We start from the raw sequence: 17,521 nt of genomic DNA, 5'->3' as shown, positions 1-17,521 counted from the left end.
CTTTATATAATAAACCTTCTATGTTCCAAATTTTGTGAAAATCGTTAGAGCCGTTTTCGAGATCCGTTAAACATGAATAACCAGATATTGAAATAACCAGGTAATATATAAAATACAGAGATTGCTCGCTTAATATAATAGGATTAGTCAATGAATCTTTGTTGAATGAATAGGATGATATAGTGAATGAATCTTTGTGGAATGAATAAAATTATATTACAGAGTAATAAATATAGAGAATGAACAAGGAACATAAGTGATAAATTATTTATTTATACGTTGATAGATACAATATAATTCTCAACTATGAATGATTGGGAAAGGCACAACAGGCTTTAAGCCCAAACTGTTCCTTTCCCAAATTTCGATAGAAATTGTCCAAAAATAGGTTATGATTACACTTCATGATTTTTGCCCAATTTTGAGTCCAACACATTTATAAACTAGAAATTTAGAATTTAGAAAAGTTGGAAACCAAATTAAATAAGAATAATCACACTTCTATCTATCAATGTGTGTGATCATGAATGTTCATGACCAACAATCACCGTCACAATAACTACATGAATTTCGAGATGTCCCATGAGACGCCAATCCCTCACTAATCACTGATTACAATCTCACCAATCTCGAATTTATTATCGCCACCCTCAATCTCACCACCACATGTCAATCTCTCACCCTGATTAAAACGTCAAACCCTCTCTGGAGAAGCAGTTCAGCAGAAAAGAACAACAAAGAGAAGAAAGAAGGACAAAAAACAACAACAAACAGCATCACAAAGCGAAAGACGATATTTTCTCTCTGGAGTAGACTAGGCTCTCTCTCTCTCTATATCGACTTGCAGCGGAGACTGTTCGACGTATGTCAATATAGAAGAAGGAGAAGAAGAAGGAGAGGGGGAATCTACCCCTTTTTGAGTGGACCTCCTGCAGGTAAACAGAGACAAAAATAGGGAAATAAAGGGAAGAAAAAGGAGAGAGAAGCGTATTTGTTGGACCTCCCACTGTAGTAGTGTATACTGAATATTATACTCTTTACGTCACCACTTCTTTGTGATTCTCCTTTTCTTTCCTTCTTACCGATATTTGCCTTCTTCACATTCTTCACAACTACTTTCCACGTTTTTGTCCTTCTTCAATTCTGTTCCTCATTTCTTCATGTTCCTTTGTTTCACTTTTTGTGTAGTTGAGAAGTTGATATTGTGGTAATTATTCATATTGAATGAAAAAGACTAAGAAATTGTCAAAAAACCACTGATTTATTGATAACTAGAAAGACCGGTTTCGGTTATTACACCATTGTCAATCTCTGATATTCCTTTGTTTCCCTTCTACTTTTTTCAAGGGTTTTCTTCTCCCAATCTTCGATCCATCTTTCCCTCTTAATTCCTTAAACTTTCTTCTCCAAACTTTCTTTACTTTATAACATCTTCTTACTTTCCAGATTTTCTCTCCTCTTCCGTTCTTTCCTGTAATTCTCCTTTCTCTGAATTTTCTCTATCCGACTCCGGCCCGGTTGCACACAAGCCGGTTAAATTAAAACCGCGGTTAATTCCACGAGAACCAATCAGAAAAGTCCTTTTGGATAAGACGGTTTCTCTGATTAGTTCCCGTGGAATTAATCACGGTTAACATTTAACCGGCTTTTGTGCAAACGGCTCTTAGTTTTCCATTCCGACTTAACATTCATGACTAATCAATAAATACGTTTGGCCCTCTTTTGCTTTTCCTTTATTTCTCTCTCAATATTCACATTCTCGTTAAACGCTCAGTTGCATTTCTTCAATATTTCCCTCTCTCATGCTCTTCTGTGTCATCATAAAGCTCTTCTTCTCTCTCCACTGAGGGTTGAGTGTAAAGCTGAGTTCTTGCTTGTGCGTAAATGCCGTCGTCGACCACGACAGGGTGAGGATCTCAGATTGGGTAGATTTAAATTTGTCTAAATAACCTAAAAGATTATGTTCAATTATGTTTCAATGGGGGAGGTTGAGTTTATACTATTTTATACTTTTAAATGGCAATATGTTGAGATTATTAGAAATATTTAATTCTTGAATAATGATGACAAATAATGAAAAGTTATTTGATCAGCTGTTTCAGCACTCTTGAAATTTGGACATTCATGTCAACATAACAACGCTTGTCGTCGTCGACTGCGAAATTTTACGCCCAAACGAAAATCCAGATGTAATAAGCATAAAACATCAGCTGATTAAAAGAGCGCGTGTTTGTGGCGCATAAATGATTCGCAACTTATAATTCCTAAGGCGATACTGTCGTTACAATTGCAACTATACGCAACTGTACGTTACTGTCGTTACTATGTGACGATGATTCTCACTTGATTCGCTCTGATTCGTTACTTATGATTCTCAAGTCAATACTCTCGACTGTCGTTACTGGCGTTACTAGTAGTTCTGTGAACAGTAGACATCACGCAGTATTCTCATCCACAAGTACCTGATTTCAACTGTTTTAAATGTTAACAAAATCAGTTCACGTTTGAATTTGTATTCCATACTCAATCCTTATAGATTATATTAGATTGAACATAACTTATCATACACATGATGAACATGTGTGTTTGTCAACTTGCGTTCAATTTAATAGAATCTATAAGGATTAAGTTATTAACATTTTTGTTGACTGATTTTGTTAATAACTTTGGTGTAAACCCAGCTTAAAGATGCATACCTCTTCAAGGTCTTTGATTGAAACTATAGACCTTATACAAATACAGTAATAGACTGGCTTCTCCACACATCTGTGTAATCACTTGTCAGCTGATTTATGATGAATAGGCCTAATTCTATAGTCTGATTTCTACTCTAATATTGGCGTATGGAGGAGGCTCCTTTTTCCTTTTATATTATCCTTGAAATGAAAAATTTCCAAAAACCTTGTATATACGTCGACGCGTAATTTAAAAAGGAATATAGCTGTCAAATTTCATGAAAATCTATTACCGCGTTTCGCCGTAAATGCGCAACATATAAACATTTAAACATTAAGAGAAATGCCAAACCATCGACTTGAATCTTAGACCTCACTTCGTTCGCTCAATTATAGATAAAAGCCTAATTATCATAGTGTACACTGTAGCGTACCCGGCGTGACCATGTTCAAAAGTCTTGACCGAGCTTCGTGAAACCGAACACTAGTGAAACAAACACGAATGTGATCGATTAGTTGAGACCTCAGTCCAATATGCCAGCTTCATAAGAGCATCATACAATGTAGACTATGAATACACTCATCCAGCTGATACACCGCAAAGCCCTGTTCACATACAGTCGGTAAGCCTCTCTGTTATCATCGGCTTCACTTACCGTAGAAAGAGAGAGCAGAGCAAGCCTATGGCGTTTTGTGTGTATAATATGACGAGGGGTGGGTACAGAGGGTCCCCCTTCCTGGGGTTTGAGGGGTTCTGGCGGCTCAAATGGGGCGTGGTTTAATAGCATTAAACCTTCCGACACTGTCAGACGGGGTTGGTTAGGGGAAGGGGTGTACTGTGACTATCTGGCTCAACGCTTGCCTGTTTGGTCGATTCATGAGTGCGTTATCCTTTTATTTATCCTGTGAATCCTGAGTTCTTGTTGCAGTTTTGAGTGGTGGTATTCTCGAAAATATGTGTCTCGTTATCCTTTTATTTATCCTGCATGTCCTTGTGTCCTACCTGCGTCCTGTGTATCCTTGTTGAAATAATTTTGAATATAGAAATTGGCCATTTTTTGTGTATTGGAATATGGGCTTAAGTACACTCAACAATAAATTGTCCATTTTTCAACCGATTTTGACTTATGATGCATGATTTTGGTCCGCCTTCACGAGCCAGGGAGAATGCAGTGTAGTACGATGGAATCTGAGCATTGTGTCAAAAGTTATAAGTGTTTGAAATTTTGATCCTTGAGGTGTCCTTAAAAGCGCGCCTCTCCACTAGGAAATACTGAAATGATGTGCATCTAACGAGTGATTCTTATAGAACATAATCTCATGAACTTATGTCATTGTGAGAAATATCAATGTGAGGACAATGTAGTTGGTGATGATGGTTGAAGCTGAAAATTAGGTGTTTTTCACAATACAAGGAGCCTGGAAATCTATATGAGATAGAGCGCTCTACCCGATCTCAGGTTGTAGAGCACAAAAATACGCCCAGAGGGATTTTGAATTATACATCTAAATGGTAACAATCGGAAGATATTGTAGATCAAAAACTAAAATTCATCAAAATAGATTTTTTCTTCAAATTTCACTCACTTTTGAAAAATCATAACTCAGTAGGTACTCATTGGAGATAGAGAGTTCCGAATGATCTCATTTTATTCTGAATTCTAGAATCTAAAAAAATGTGAGAGCGAATTTTTCTGTCCGATTACGAGATTTGGCAGAAATAGCTGAAAACTGGAAAATGAGCCGAAAATACGAGGTTTTTGTGCCACTCTGTATATAGCACAAGGAAATTTTGCATGAAGAAATTGGTTGTGGACTTCTCTTATGTACCCAAATCTATATTAAAAAATCAGAACTACAATATAAATTGCAAGCACACCCTAGTCTATATTGACTGGACTAGTCAATGTTATCCGCTCTTTAAGCACGCGTTACCATTTCAGGAAAAATCTTGTGCATTATTATTGGATGCGATGCACATCTCCATGACAACGAAGAGTTGTTTGTATCGAAGGTGACTCCAGATAGAATATTATATTATGTGCATCATCTGTATATCTATATATACACATGTATAACTATCATATATTATATCCTTTATACATATATATATCTGGGAAACTCCCGCACTTTTTTCGATCTTGTTATCTTTTTCTGAAAAAACCTCCACTTGAGTCCTGAATATACGAGAGGGAAGTTATCTTACCTGACCTTGGCTCCCTTAGCTTCCTCTGTACTGTTATTGAGTGGCCTTTACGGATGAATAGGCTTCACATTGATAGGGTTTACTTGGGAAATTGATCAATCATTTTTTTTCAAGTTTTCAGGAATTTTCAGAATTTTCAGGAATAGGCTATGGAAAAATTAAGCTTCAATATGAAGTCGTATAACATCCACGTGAATACATCAATGCTCATTCAACTAATACATCAAATCAGTCAATTAAATTATCTATTCACAGAAACCGAACGATTAAATTTGAACCAATAGTTTCTTCTCGGCACAGAAAATATATGTATATCAGAAGTGGGAAATTTGGAAAAGAGCGTATGTATAAAGGTTCGTACAGATATACGCGCCGCGAACATGAGCAATTCACTTTTAATCAGCTTACTATATCTGTATTTTTACAGAAACGGTAAGATACAGATATAAAAAGCTTGGCATCAGCTGATTTAAAGTGAATTGCTCATGTTGCGGCGCGTAAATCTGTACGCACCTTAAGAGCTGAATGAAGATAAGGAACCACAAGTTTTTTCTTGAAATTCTCGTCTATACTTGTGTAAGTGAAGAATTTTGAAGTGACACGCATAACCTCTAGCTACATTTGGACTGTTGTATAAATTAGAATTGAAACCGTTTTGGGCGTAAGTTAGCCTGTGGTACTTTTTCTGTGACTTGTATAATTCTGAATGATTGAATATACTACTCAATGTTATACTACTAGGATCAGAACTATATACTTTTTAGATAAACTAGAACAATTTCTAATATTATTGGCAAGTACCATATAAAAAGCTTCTCTTCCAGAAATTATTGTTGTAAATCTTTGAAAAAACCTTCAACTACATTCCATCTATGATATAGATATCTGCTGTCAAAAATCTGTCGGGAATCTGATTAGATGATACAAGCTATCAAAATTGAGATGAATGAGATAATTGGTTGGTGAATAATAAATTCAATTTATAACTGTAATATTACCTTTTCTTTTTCTGAGAGAGGAGCTTGATGCATAATTATTTTTGAGTGCTTTAATTAAAACTTGATCATAAAATTCATGAAAAGGAAGAAAAGGCCTACAGATCTCGTGTGAATGTAGCATAGTGTTAGTGAGTGGTACTGAAAGTAACAGTGCATGGGCATTGCTCAATTAGACTGAGAAGGAGTGATATACCCCTCTAGTATCAAACTTTAACCTATTAATTTAAGCTAGAATTGAACTGTTCATTAACCAAAGTGTTGGATTGTAGTTGAATTACAAGAAAAAAGTAAATAAAAGTTTTAAACGTTTCAATCACAGATTCAAATTGTTTATTTAGTCTAAGGTATAACGATGTGAATGCTAGAGTTAATAGCTACATTTAATCTTAATTATATTCAAGGTCTGAAGATTCTCTCACAACCATATCATCTCAATGAAAACCATTTACAATAAATCAATGCATAACCGTTGATCTGTTAACAGTTTTTTAAGCAGGTACAAATAATTGAAAATTGACATTGAAAATTTATCATCTATGAGAACTTCAACCGTTATCTTATCAGATCAACATCAATTATAGACCACAGACAAAATCAATACTACAAGAGGGTCCTGGATAAACCCCTGATCATGGAATATAGGGTGTACAACCCCCAATATACAAAATATACACATCTAATACCTTGTATTCTATAACCATGGAAAGAGACTATTTCACAAAAGCTGGCAAACTAGCTACGTTTCGTCCAGTCACGATTGGTATAATGAGATTTTGTATGATCTAGTATGCGCCCCAAAATTTTAGGGAAGGGGTGTAAGGGTGGGTATAAATGATATGACGCCATTTTGGAATCTGGGGTAAACTCTATCGATCATTTTTCGAAGAGGAAGGGTGCTGAGGTTGATAAATAAGGGAAGTTTCTTTGAGGAGTTTCAATATTAAATATCAAAAAACTTTCAGGATAGAGTGACTTATTTTTTGTTGACGTGGTGAAGTTTGAACAGTAATGTCCATTCTACAGCTTAACCACGAGGATTTGAGAGAAAGTTGAATTCCAGGAGAATCGTATCATTGTTTTCATAGAATTTCGATGTTTTTACGTTTTAAGAGTTTAATCGGATAATTAAGATCATAATCATGAACTGATACGTGTGTGAGCTATCCACTGAACATTCCATCTAGCATTTCAGGTGGGAAAACATTCTGCAGTCGTGTCGGTCCCGGCTGAAGTATGACAGTCGTAAGGCCCATTGACGGCTAAAATTATATATTCAGGCGGTGGGACCTTCCCGCAAGGTACTCCCCACCAACAAAAGCCATACGAATTTAATTTAATTTTAATTCTGCAGTTTTTAAATTCTTACAGAGAGAGGAATTTTAACGGTTAGTAACAGATTTCGATATACTTGAATATACTTCTCTCCTAATTTGTACCTCATTTTGTATCATGGATACTGTTTTGATTTTGTACATGTGTGAATGTAATAGATAAATGAAAAGAATATACATACATTTTGTGATCCTTCATTAAAATATATATTGTATTCCTTCCAATACAATCACAAATGTCCTCTTAGTACATCCTTCCTCCTACTGTACTCCTCCTTTGATTATTTATTTATTCTTACAAAAAGTAAGAATAATATTATCAACATCCTGCAATGATTATTCTGTACGTATCCTTTATCATTTTCCATATTGCAGTAGCCTACTATCCTAACCTTTTCTAGTACTATACTAATTTTACAACAGGTACTCTAATAACAAGTTAATTAAAGCCCCTCCGATTTGACCAGATATCCCTAACCCACCTACAAATATCACCAGCAAATTAATATGTGCTATACTCAATGAGTACTAGTTGATTAATAATATATACTATTCAATAGATATACTCCAGTGTCAGTTCAGCAAATATGTGCTATAGTAAATCCTTAATAGTTGATTAATATATACTATTCAAATGATATATATATACCAGTAAATATGTCCCACTCGAAAATACGGGTCCAATCCACCCCAGCAAGAATTGTTTTGCCCATTGTAGGAAGCTTAGAGTCACATTCCTTTCGGGATTCCTGGGACCCCAATTGAAATAGCTGGATATCGCATACCTCAGCCTGGATGAGCACCTCTTTTATTGCCTTACCAATTATTACGAGTTGCTTATCTAATGAAGTTTTGAGTATTGATGATTTATCACCGTTGTAAATTACTGCAGGAGTAATATATGTATGAACTACTTCATTTTAGATTCAGAATCGGTATAGTGAGGTCCACGTTATAATGGCAATGTTTGATTGATAATGGTATTGATATCCTTGTCTATCATTCAACAAAGCGGTTAGCGCTATCTCTTTCTCGCTTTGCTCTGTTGCCAGAACATCTTTCAACAATGTAGAATTGATAATTGATTGACAAAATATTTCATCTTAATTATGAAATTATTTATAAATATAATTTCCTGCTTAATAAAATATAATTGATTATTTTAAACGAGAATGAACAGTTAATGTTACATCAATAAACCTGTATCAGCTACTGTCTATAGAAGGCATTGACTGGGGGCTACTGAAGGCATTGACAAGACAGAGGTTCGCCAACGTTGTTCACCTATCTTTCTCCACTGACATTATAACGTGGACCTCAATATAGTTCATTAGTCACAGCAGTTTGGTATTTCAAATGTATACTGACCTACATTCTGAGCTAGTATTTCCTATTCTAGATTATATCTCTATGTTCTATCCGTGTTTATAAACTATAATAATCCTTGATACTCCATTTTTCTATTCCTTCACATCTCTCAATGTTAATCTTACATGATTGATTCCATTAATTTACAAGGAACAAATTCGTATTGTAATATTTATTCACTGCATTAAGCTTTAATATCGGGGCACCGAGCTCCGCTCGTTATTTATTTATTGATAAACAGAGCACAATTCTTCAAAATGATTGGGGAAAGACAAACAGGCACAGCCCAAAACTGTTTCTTCCCCGAATTTTGATTTATAAACTATAAATGGTCCAAAAAGTAGGTTATGCTTCATACACTTGAATTCAGGTCTAATTTGCAGTCAAAATATTTAAAAACAGAAAAGTTATAATTTAGATTGTTTACAAACCAAATTGAATAACAAAATAACAGTCACTAATCACTTAAAACTGTAAAATAATTGATAACTTTGAATATTATTATATACTCTAATTTAGAGTAATAAACCATGTCATGTCAAAAAATCAGATTATTTTGATAGAGTATATTAAAATTTTCTAGATAATAAATTTCTCGCGAGGTACGGTAAGCTGTTTGAATGATTACACAGCTGATCTCCCACACAGGCACACGCATCTTCTGTTATCGACAGACGACGAAATCTGTTCTTCCAAGGATGAATTATCCTTTTAATGTCCTTCAGAGAGTTTTTCCAGGGATGAGACCTAGTGCAATCGAATCTTTATATTATAAACCTACTATGTTCTGAATTTCGTGAGAATAGTTAGAGCAGTTTTCGAGATCCGGTGAAATACAAACATATAAACATCTAAACATCCAAACATCTAAACATATAAACATCCAAACATCTGAACATATAAACAGAAATTGCTTGTTTATAGTATATGATTCCCGTTCTTCATCAAGCTATATTCTCCTATGAAAAAGTGTTGTATATTCTGAGTAATTCCTGATAATTCTTCATATATTGAAGCCCATGTTATTTGATAACTTGATATTTCATAACAATCAATTATGCTGAAGTGGAAGTCAGAAGAAAAAGATAGTATTTTTCATAAAAAGCTATTTCGTGGATATAATTGAGCACTTCAGTTCCAATAGTGTTAATATTCCCAAATATCGTTCTCTACTAATCTTATCAGTTCTAATGAATCGTTGTGAAAATTAATTAATGAAGTGCGACATTTTTATTTCTCCTTTTTTATTGTACTGTTATGCTATCAGATATATGACATTAAGGCTCGTACTGGATTTTGTGTGTGAGCCTATCTATGTTTGTATCGTATAAATAAATAAATGAATAGTGTTCAACTATGTCACGATCAATAATCCAATATTAGAGTAGGTCTAGTAAATCTAGCTAGTGGGCGAGAATTTCCCCACAAGAGAACAGAGTGCCTCCATGGGAAGCAAAAGTGATACTTCAGTCTAATGATCTCTCCCAGTATTTAGCTCTTATCTCCCACACAGATACAATGATAAATTGTGTGAGAAATATTGAGATTGAAGAAAGAACATGATAGTTCAGCTCTCATCTCACAGACAGAGACAGTTGTAGTGATAGAAAGATTAATTGTGTGAGATAGAGTGAGATAGTGAAACAGAGCATGGAAAAACAGGGAGAATAATCAGAGAAGGTACAAAAGTAAGAGAAAGAAAATGTCACTGACGTTCCCCGAAGTTCACCCTTTCTTTCACCGCGCTGTATATATTTGGGGGAGGAACCAATTCACACCAACACTCCGAAATAAACACACAATCTCCCACTTATATATAGGTATAAAAAGGTATACCACCAATACGATAACTCCATATAAATAGATATACTACAGCAGTAACTTTAGTAGCCGTACAGAGTTGGCGATAGTGTGAGACGCTCATGCATTATGGAAAGATTTCTTGGGAAGTTTGCTTGTGTACACTAATACAGAGACACTTTTACGCACTTACGCACGCGTGGGAGTGGGAAATTCACCCCAAACACTTCGTATGTGACAGGGTAGCAGGGTTCCCCCAACGTAACGTCTTCGCAGAGTGTGGAAACCCCTTAGTTACTTGTCAAGGCTAACTTCAAGGGTTGTCTGACTTCTGGAGATGAGGATTGGAGACTCCTTAGAGCTAGGAGGGTTGATATGGTAGAGTGATGTCTAAAGGTACGTACATATATACACGCCGCGAACATGAGCAATTCACTTTTTATCAGCTGACTATATCTGTATTTTTACAGAAACGGTAAGATACATACATATATATATATATATATATAATATATATATATATATATATATATATATATATATAATATATATATATAGCTTGGCATCAGCTGATTAAAAGTGAATTGCTCATGTTCGCGGCGCGTATATCTGTACGCACCTTAAAGGTGCGTATAGATATACGCGCTATCAACTAGCTCCGATCATGAACGTTATGATAGATGTGACGCGAGAGGTTTGCAAGAGGTTCTCGATATGTTCGCAAGATGATCGCATGCTTGTCTAAAGCCGTGCCCACACTGAACAAATGTTTAGCAAACATGTTTGTTGGAACAGTTTGGGCAAATTTTATTATGTTTGACCATCAAGGTTTGCCCGTCGCCAGTATGGACGCGTCACCAAACAAAATATTTGTAAGTGGGTTTTATGGTTTTATGTTTTACAGCTAAAATGTTTGGAAAAACAGTAAATTTTTGTTCGACAAACAATGATTGTCGAAACTTTTTAAAATGTTTGTCCCTGAGCTCCTCAACAAGCATGTTTGCCGAACATGTATTTCGAACATTTGGACACAGCTTTATAGTGGACTTCAATGTGCTACAGGAATAAACTAACCTCAAAAATGTGAATTATTCAACCCAGCTGATCGGGTGACAAAACTAAATAAAATATTCTGACCAGGATTGCTCCTAATAAAATAACTTGTTTATAATTATAATAAAATATCGGGGGACAGAGCTCCGTTCGGGAGTTAATAGGCATAGGAATGGAAAATTTAAAAGGGGAATAATCATATAATCACCCTTTAAAATTGAGTATTTCTTGAGAATTACCAGTATGTATTGTCCGATAACAACTGTCATTTATACAGATTGAATCTGAAATTAATGATGACCCCTGAAGTTTGAAGGTGAGAGGTGGAAGAATGTTGGAGTAGGTCCTTGGACTCCAATACAATAAACCATTCTTTTTCAAATAATCTATTGAATTTTTTTGATAATTTGATAGAAATAATTATTTATTGGTATGATAATACTTAAGATCATTTTATTCAATATTATTCTATATAATCTTATATTATCATTTAAATTCCGCATTGTTGAAATATTGTCGCTTCATGGCTGCTGCGTGTCGTTTACTGCCGAGTTTGTACACAAGCTTTGAGTTTGTAACAGCTGTGCCTAGTTGAAAGTTATGTGTATATTTTTAGCTTCAAAATTTTCTGAAATAACTTAATTTATTCAAAGTGCTGTGATATTATTTTCAAAATTTGACTATAATTTGGTATTTTAATCATTCTAAATTCAAAATTTCTAGCTAATATCTATTCTTGGACAGAACTTTGAACTTTAAATTTCCTCAGTAAGAACATAACCTATTTCTTCGGACATTTCATTATTTATCAAAATTTGGGAACAGAATAGTTTTGGGCTATGCCTGTTGTTCTATCCCGATCATATTCATATGATTTGTAATTATATCAACGAATAAATAAATATTGAAGTTATCATTAATCTCAAACCAAGCTCACAAAAAATGGCAAATCAGGCTACAGCACATGCGCTGCAGCTAGGTGAGAGTTAATAATTAAAGAGCTGTGCAGCCCATTTGATATCATCAGCTGGCTTCATTATTCCTTCTTCTTTCACATATCACTTTCTCTTTTTAATTTTCCTCCTTTTTCTTCTTCTTCCGTATTCAAATCATCATTCAACAATATATCAGTCGGCTCGGCAGTAATTTTGAAATGTTCAAATGTGCCGCCAAGCGCCGTTACCATAGCAACCGGTAAACGACACTCGACAGCCATGAACCGACAGCCGGCCGGCAGGTAGGCACGTCGCTTGTCATAACTTGTCAAAATTTTGACGGTCACCTCTGCCTTTGTTTAGGATCAGTCACGTCGCGAATTTCAAGTGGAACTGACCTCTATGTCGTCGCGCTCGTCAATTTTGGAGTTCTAACGAATATTTCCGGTATCTAGTGGCTCGTTAATGGATCAGGAAGTTAATGTGAGTATTGTATTTTTTATTTAAAGAGTAATTTTAAATCGTTACCCAAATTTCTAACAATGAACTCCGAAAATCTAACCTATTTCACTCACAAAAGATAATTTATATTGATAGGATTCCTTGAAACTAGGAAAGTTTTTGCTCTGTCTAAGAGCGTAGAGTTGTTGCTTTAAAGCGGTGTCTTATATTGTAGAGAGATCTAAAGATTTGCTAAGTGTAGTTATTCCTTATTTATAGAAAGATTTATAGATATTTCAGAGTTGGGAGAGAGGTGTTGCTTTAAAGCGGTGTAGTAAAGCGTAGAGAAGTCTATAGATTTGAGAAGTCTAGATATAATCGTATATAGAGAGATCTACAGATTCGTTAAGTGTTGATATCCTCTTGAATACCCACGAAGGGTTTGTTAACAGGATACTACAGTCACAGGATAACATATACAAGACACAGAAGTGACAAGAAGAGTGAGTAGCTTCACTCAACATCCAATTCTTCATTCGATAATAATGAATGTAATATTTTATTGTATTGATTCTATTATTTATTGTCTCTTTTCTGTTTAGGGCTACTTGTAATATAAATAGAAATAAAAATCTCAGTACCCTTTTTTAATTATTTTATCACAACATGTTTCGGACATTCATGCCATTTTCAAGTGATTTGAAATGAATATTTATCGATTCTATTGATCCTGATCGTGATTGATCTATTTTAGCAATATATTTCAATGTCAGCTCCTCAAGATACCATGAGGATTGAAACTGACAAAAAGCAGCAAAACAAGAATCCTTGTGATTGGAGAGAATACTTGAGATTTACCAAAAAATGACCTGTGAGGTACTTGAATTTAGAAGATTTTCCAAGAACCTATTAGGGCCTGGATGCTGCGAAAAATACCCTTGAAATATAATCTCATGACATTGGGTCCGCTAGATCACGTCATTTAACCGCGGTTAAACGCTATACACAAACGTGAAATCTGTAGCTACATCTCAAATTGCATTTTCATTATCATACACCTTACCGATCCCCCGTTTATCAAGTCATCTATGAAAATATTGAAGGATAAGGGTAAGCATTCCTGACCGGCAATTAGGAGGTACTGGGTTCGATTCCCGGGCTGACAAATAATTTTTGAATAGTAGCGCTCATCGAATTTCCATCTAGCTGTTTATCCTGTTGTCAATATTTGCAGTAGCAGAAGTCTTCGGGGTGAATTACAGCATTATATTTGGATTTTCGTTTAATGATAATTAAAAATTGAAGGGTATGTTACTTTGTGTATGAATTACTGATAATTTTGATGAATAGATAAGTTTATTTAAGTAGGCTTCACTCCTCAAAGGATTCACCCCTTCCACAAACTCATTTTCCTATAGTGTGAGGTTAACGTTGGAATTGCTGTGGAGAAAGATAGGGGACACCGTTGCCGATTCTCTACCTTGCCATAGCCTTCAATAGAGGATAGCTGATACCGGTGTATCTGATGTGATATATTTTTTTTCTGGCTCAAAATTTTGCAAAATTACTCCAAAATTTCCAATTTGTAGAGATTTGAGTAAAATATTTTTGTTTTTAATTAGTTTTTGAATATCAAAATTTAAAATTTTAAATTTAGTCATTGGTTTTGAAGTAAAAATAGGACTTTTATAAGTGAAAGTGAAATCTTAACCTCATTCTTTTTTGAAACTTTCATTTGTAAGAATCTTTATTTCGTCAAAAATATAAATTTCTCAATGATTATGAAATGAATTTTAATAATTGAGTTTGAATATTTTGTTAAAAGTTTTGTTGAATCACATTGTTAAAAGACGATCTGGTAGCAACGTTGTGGAGCTAGATAAGGATAGCGCTATCTGCTTTGTCGAATGATAGACAAGGATAGCAACACCAATGTTAATCAAATACTTCCATTATAACGTGGACCTCACTTAAGTCATATTTGACATCAACACATCAATGTTCTCAACGCTACCTCCTCCTCAGCCTCTATTGATTTTATCAATCTTTCCTCTGACGCTGTAAAATTTTCATTGTTAAAACACCCTCTCAATCTTACCCCCCCCCCTCTTTCGACACCCCCCACCCTGGACCAGTTCCAGTCTCATCACAACTTTTCTCTGTTGATTGCACACCCCTTAAATCGTTACTTACAATCATTTTCAACCCCTATCTTAGAGCAGAGGGGGTGCGGATTATATCCCCGTAACTAATGTACAGTCCATACCGTATACTTGCCCCTTCCGTTCACTCTTTCTCACTCTATCTCTACGTCACACCCTCTTGCTGTCTCACTTTCTTTTCTCTCACCATCCCCTGGATCGTCTGCTTTAACTAAATTTCGTATAATAATTGAACGCGTTTACTCATGCCGCCCCCGTGGCTTAGTTTTAGGATAAGTACAAATCTTTTCTTTACACTCTGAGATGATGGAATGAGTGTTTTGTGTTTTTTCTGTGTTCAGTCTTAACTACCCTCTGATAAGTCCTTGATTTTTTTTAACATTAGGTGGATTTTTTCGAAGATGACGACAGATAACGCGTTATCTGAAATTTTCAACTTATTTTTTTCAAAAGTTCTAAAGCTGCGTTCACACCAAGGTTAATAACAAAATGTTAATAGCTTAATCCTTATAGATTCTATTAGTTTGAACATAACTTATACACATGATGAACATATGTGTTTGTCAAGTTCCGTTCAATCTAATAGAATCTATATAGATTAAGTTATTAACATTTTGTTAATAACTTTGATGTAAACCCAGATTTAGACTGTTTAGGCACTCAATTATCTGACTAGTACCCTCTGATAAGTCTCTGATTTTGTTCAGAATGTGGTGTTTTATTTGAAGATCACGACAAACAACGTGTTATTGACCGAGCAAAGTGAGGTCTAAGATTCAAGTCGACGGTTTGCCATTTCTCTTAATGTTTAAATGTTTGAATGTTTAAATGTTTATATGTTTTTATGTTGCGCATTTACGGCGAAACGCGGTAATAGATTTTCATGAAATTTGACAGGTATGTTCCTTTTTAACTGCGCGTCGACGTATATACAAGGTTTTTGGAAATTTTGCATTTCAAGGATAATATAAAAGGAAAAAGGAGCCTCCTTCATACGCCAATATTGGAGTAAAAATCAGACTATAGAATTATTCATCATGAATCAGCTGACAAGTGATTACACAGATGTGTGGAGAAGCCAGTCTATTGCTGTATTTCCATAAGGTCTATAGTTTCAATCAGGTACTTGTGTATGAGAATACTGCGTGAGGTCTACTGTTAACAGAACTACTAGTATGAAGATGACAACTAGTTCTAAAAATGCTTACTTGGCTATCTAACTAGTACTTTCTCAATTTTTTATGAACAGTGGGTGTTTTGTGCGAATGAAACTTTTAGAGAGCCAATTAAGATTACACAATTTTATGATAAACAAAGATTACCAATCTTATAAGGGTCAGAGAGCTATTTGCGCTCTGTGATCCTATAATTTTCTATATTCAAGGTTTGTAATCCAGATACAGTTAGAAACACATGGGATCGCAAATCGCTCTCGCTATGTGGTCGGGCTCTAATATATGAGAAATCATTCATACTTTTCATAAATATTATCTCATAATCAAGTATTCTATTTTAATCAATACACTTGTAGAACCCCAGAGGTGCTGTTTTATACAAACATCTTAGTATTGAATGAAAATGACTTGATATTGTCGAGACTATTTATTTATTCATTAAAAAAAAAATTGAGATACTAGTTCCGGTTGTTACACCATTATCAATCTTCAGTTCACAATTTCCGATCCTTCATAATCATCGACTGCCAAAATTGGTCGATAAGTAATTCCACTCACTCGACGAAAACTTAATTTGTTATGGTACTCGAGAATATGAAAATTTCATCACAGAGTGATTTCAATATCGGAATTTATAAAAAAGAATCAGGCACTACATAGTAAATCTCACTTGAATAATAGATCGTTTGAATCAATGAATGAACTGTATTTCGATTTGTACTCACACTGGGTATATTGTCGTTAGTGCAAACGGCCTCGGCTAATAATCGGTCCCTGATTTCCCAGGCGAAGATGGAGGGACACTCGCGTTTATATTGCGAGATTTTTGCGACGACCTCAGCAGTTGCCACCCGAGGCTTGGAACCGCCTATGGCGCGAGGTCGTATCGAGCCCGTCTCATAGTACCTGCAAACATTGCCAAAATTTAGGAATACTGGTAGAGAAATACTGGATAAAAAGGAATTGAGAAATATTACGAAAGAATATATATTACAAACAGTTACTAGGCTACTAAGAAAGACTACAGGTAACAAATTGTTTTGCATCGTAGTGAGTGTTTTTTTTTCGTGGTTCAAACATTTTAAGAAGTGATTCAAGTTTCCTAATAAAAACCAGACACATTTTGTCATTCCTTCATTTATCTTCTTCTTATTCCTCTCACGGGGTGAGCATTTTTCTGCCTGTTCCAAACCTCTGTGCCTTTAAAATTAACCCATCTCTTTCGTGATCTCGCCTTCCAAATGGCTGATATTCCACATCATTCTTTCTTTTACAGTCCTTTTTAATGTAAATAATATATCCCACATTTATAATAATCAATTCTTGATAATAATGTGAATATAGATTTGACAAAATCTGTGTGTTTTCATTTCACTA

At 34.9% G+C, this 17,521-nt stretch overlaps 1 protein-coding gene across 2 annotated transcripts in view; it reads right to left on the bottom strand.

Annotated features, from left to right (window-relative positions):
- Positions 1-17,521, bottom strand: part of LOC111047594 (paired box protein Pax-6-like) — a 121,110-nt gene that overhangs the window by 64,064 nt on the left and 39,525 nt on the right. For both annotated transcript variants that reach the window (XM_039439400.1, XM_039439401.1), the window contains one exon: positions 16,870-17,050. In XM_039439400.1, the coding sequence (XP_039295334.1) occupies positions 16,870-17,050 (181 nt within the window). The remainder of the gene's footprint in view (positions 1-16,869; positions 17,051-17,521) is intronic.

Source organism: Nilaparvata lugens, chromosome 12 (assembly GCF_014356525.2).
Source record: "Nilaparvata lugens isolate BPH chromosome 12, ASM1435652v1, whole genome shotgun sequence".
Classification (NCBI taxonomy): domain Eukaryota; kingdom Metazoa; phylum Arthropoda; class Insecta; order Hemiptera; family Delphacidae; genus Nilaparvata; species Nilaparvata lugens.
The sequence above is the reverse complement of the archived record's forward strand: the minus strand, read 5'-3'. Positions and strand labels throughout refer to the sequence as shown.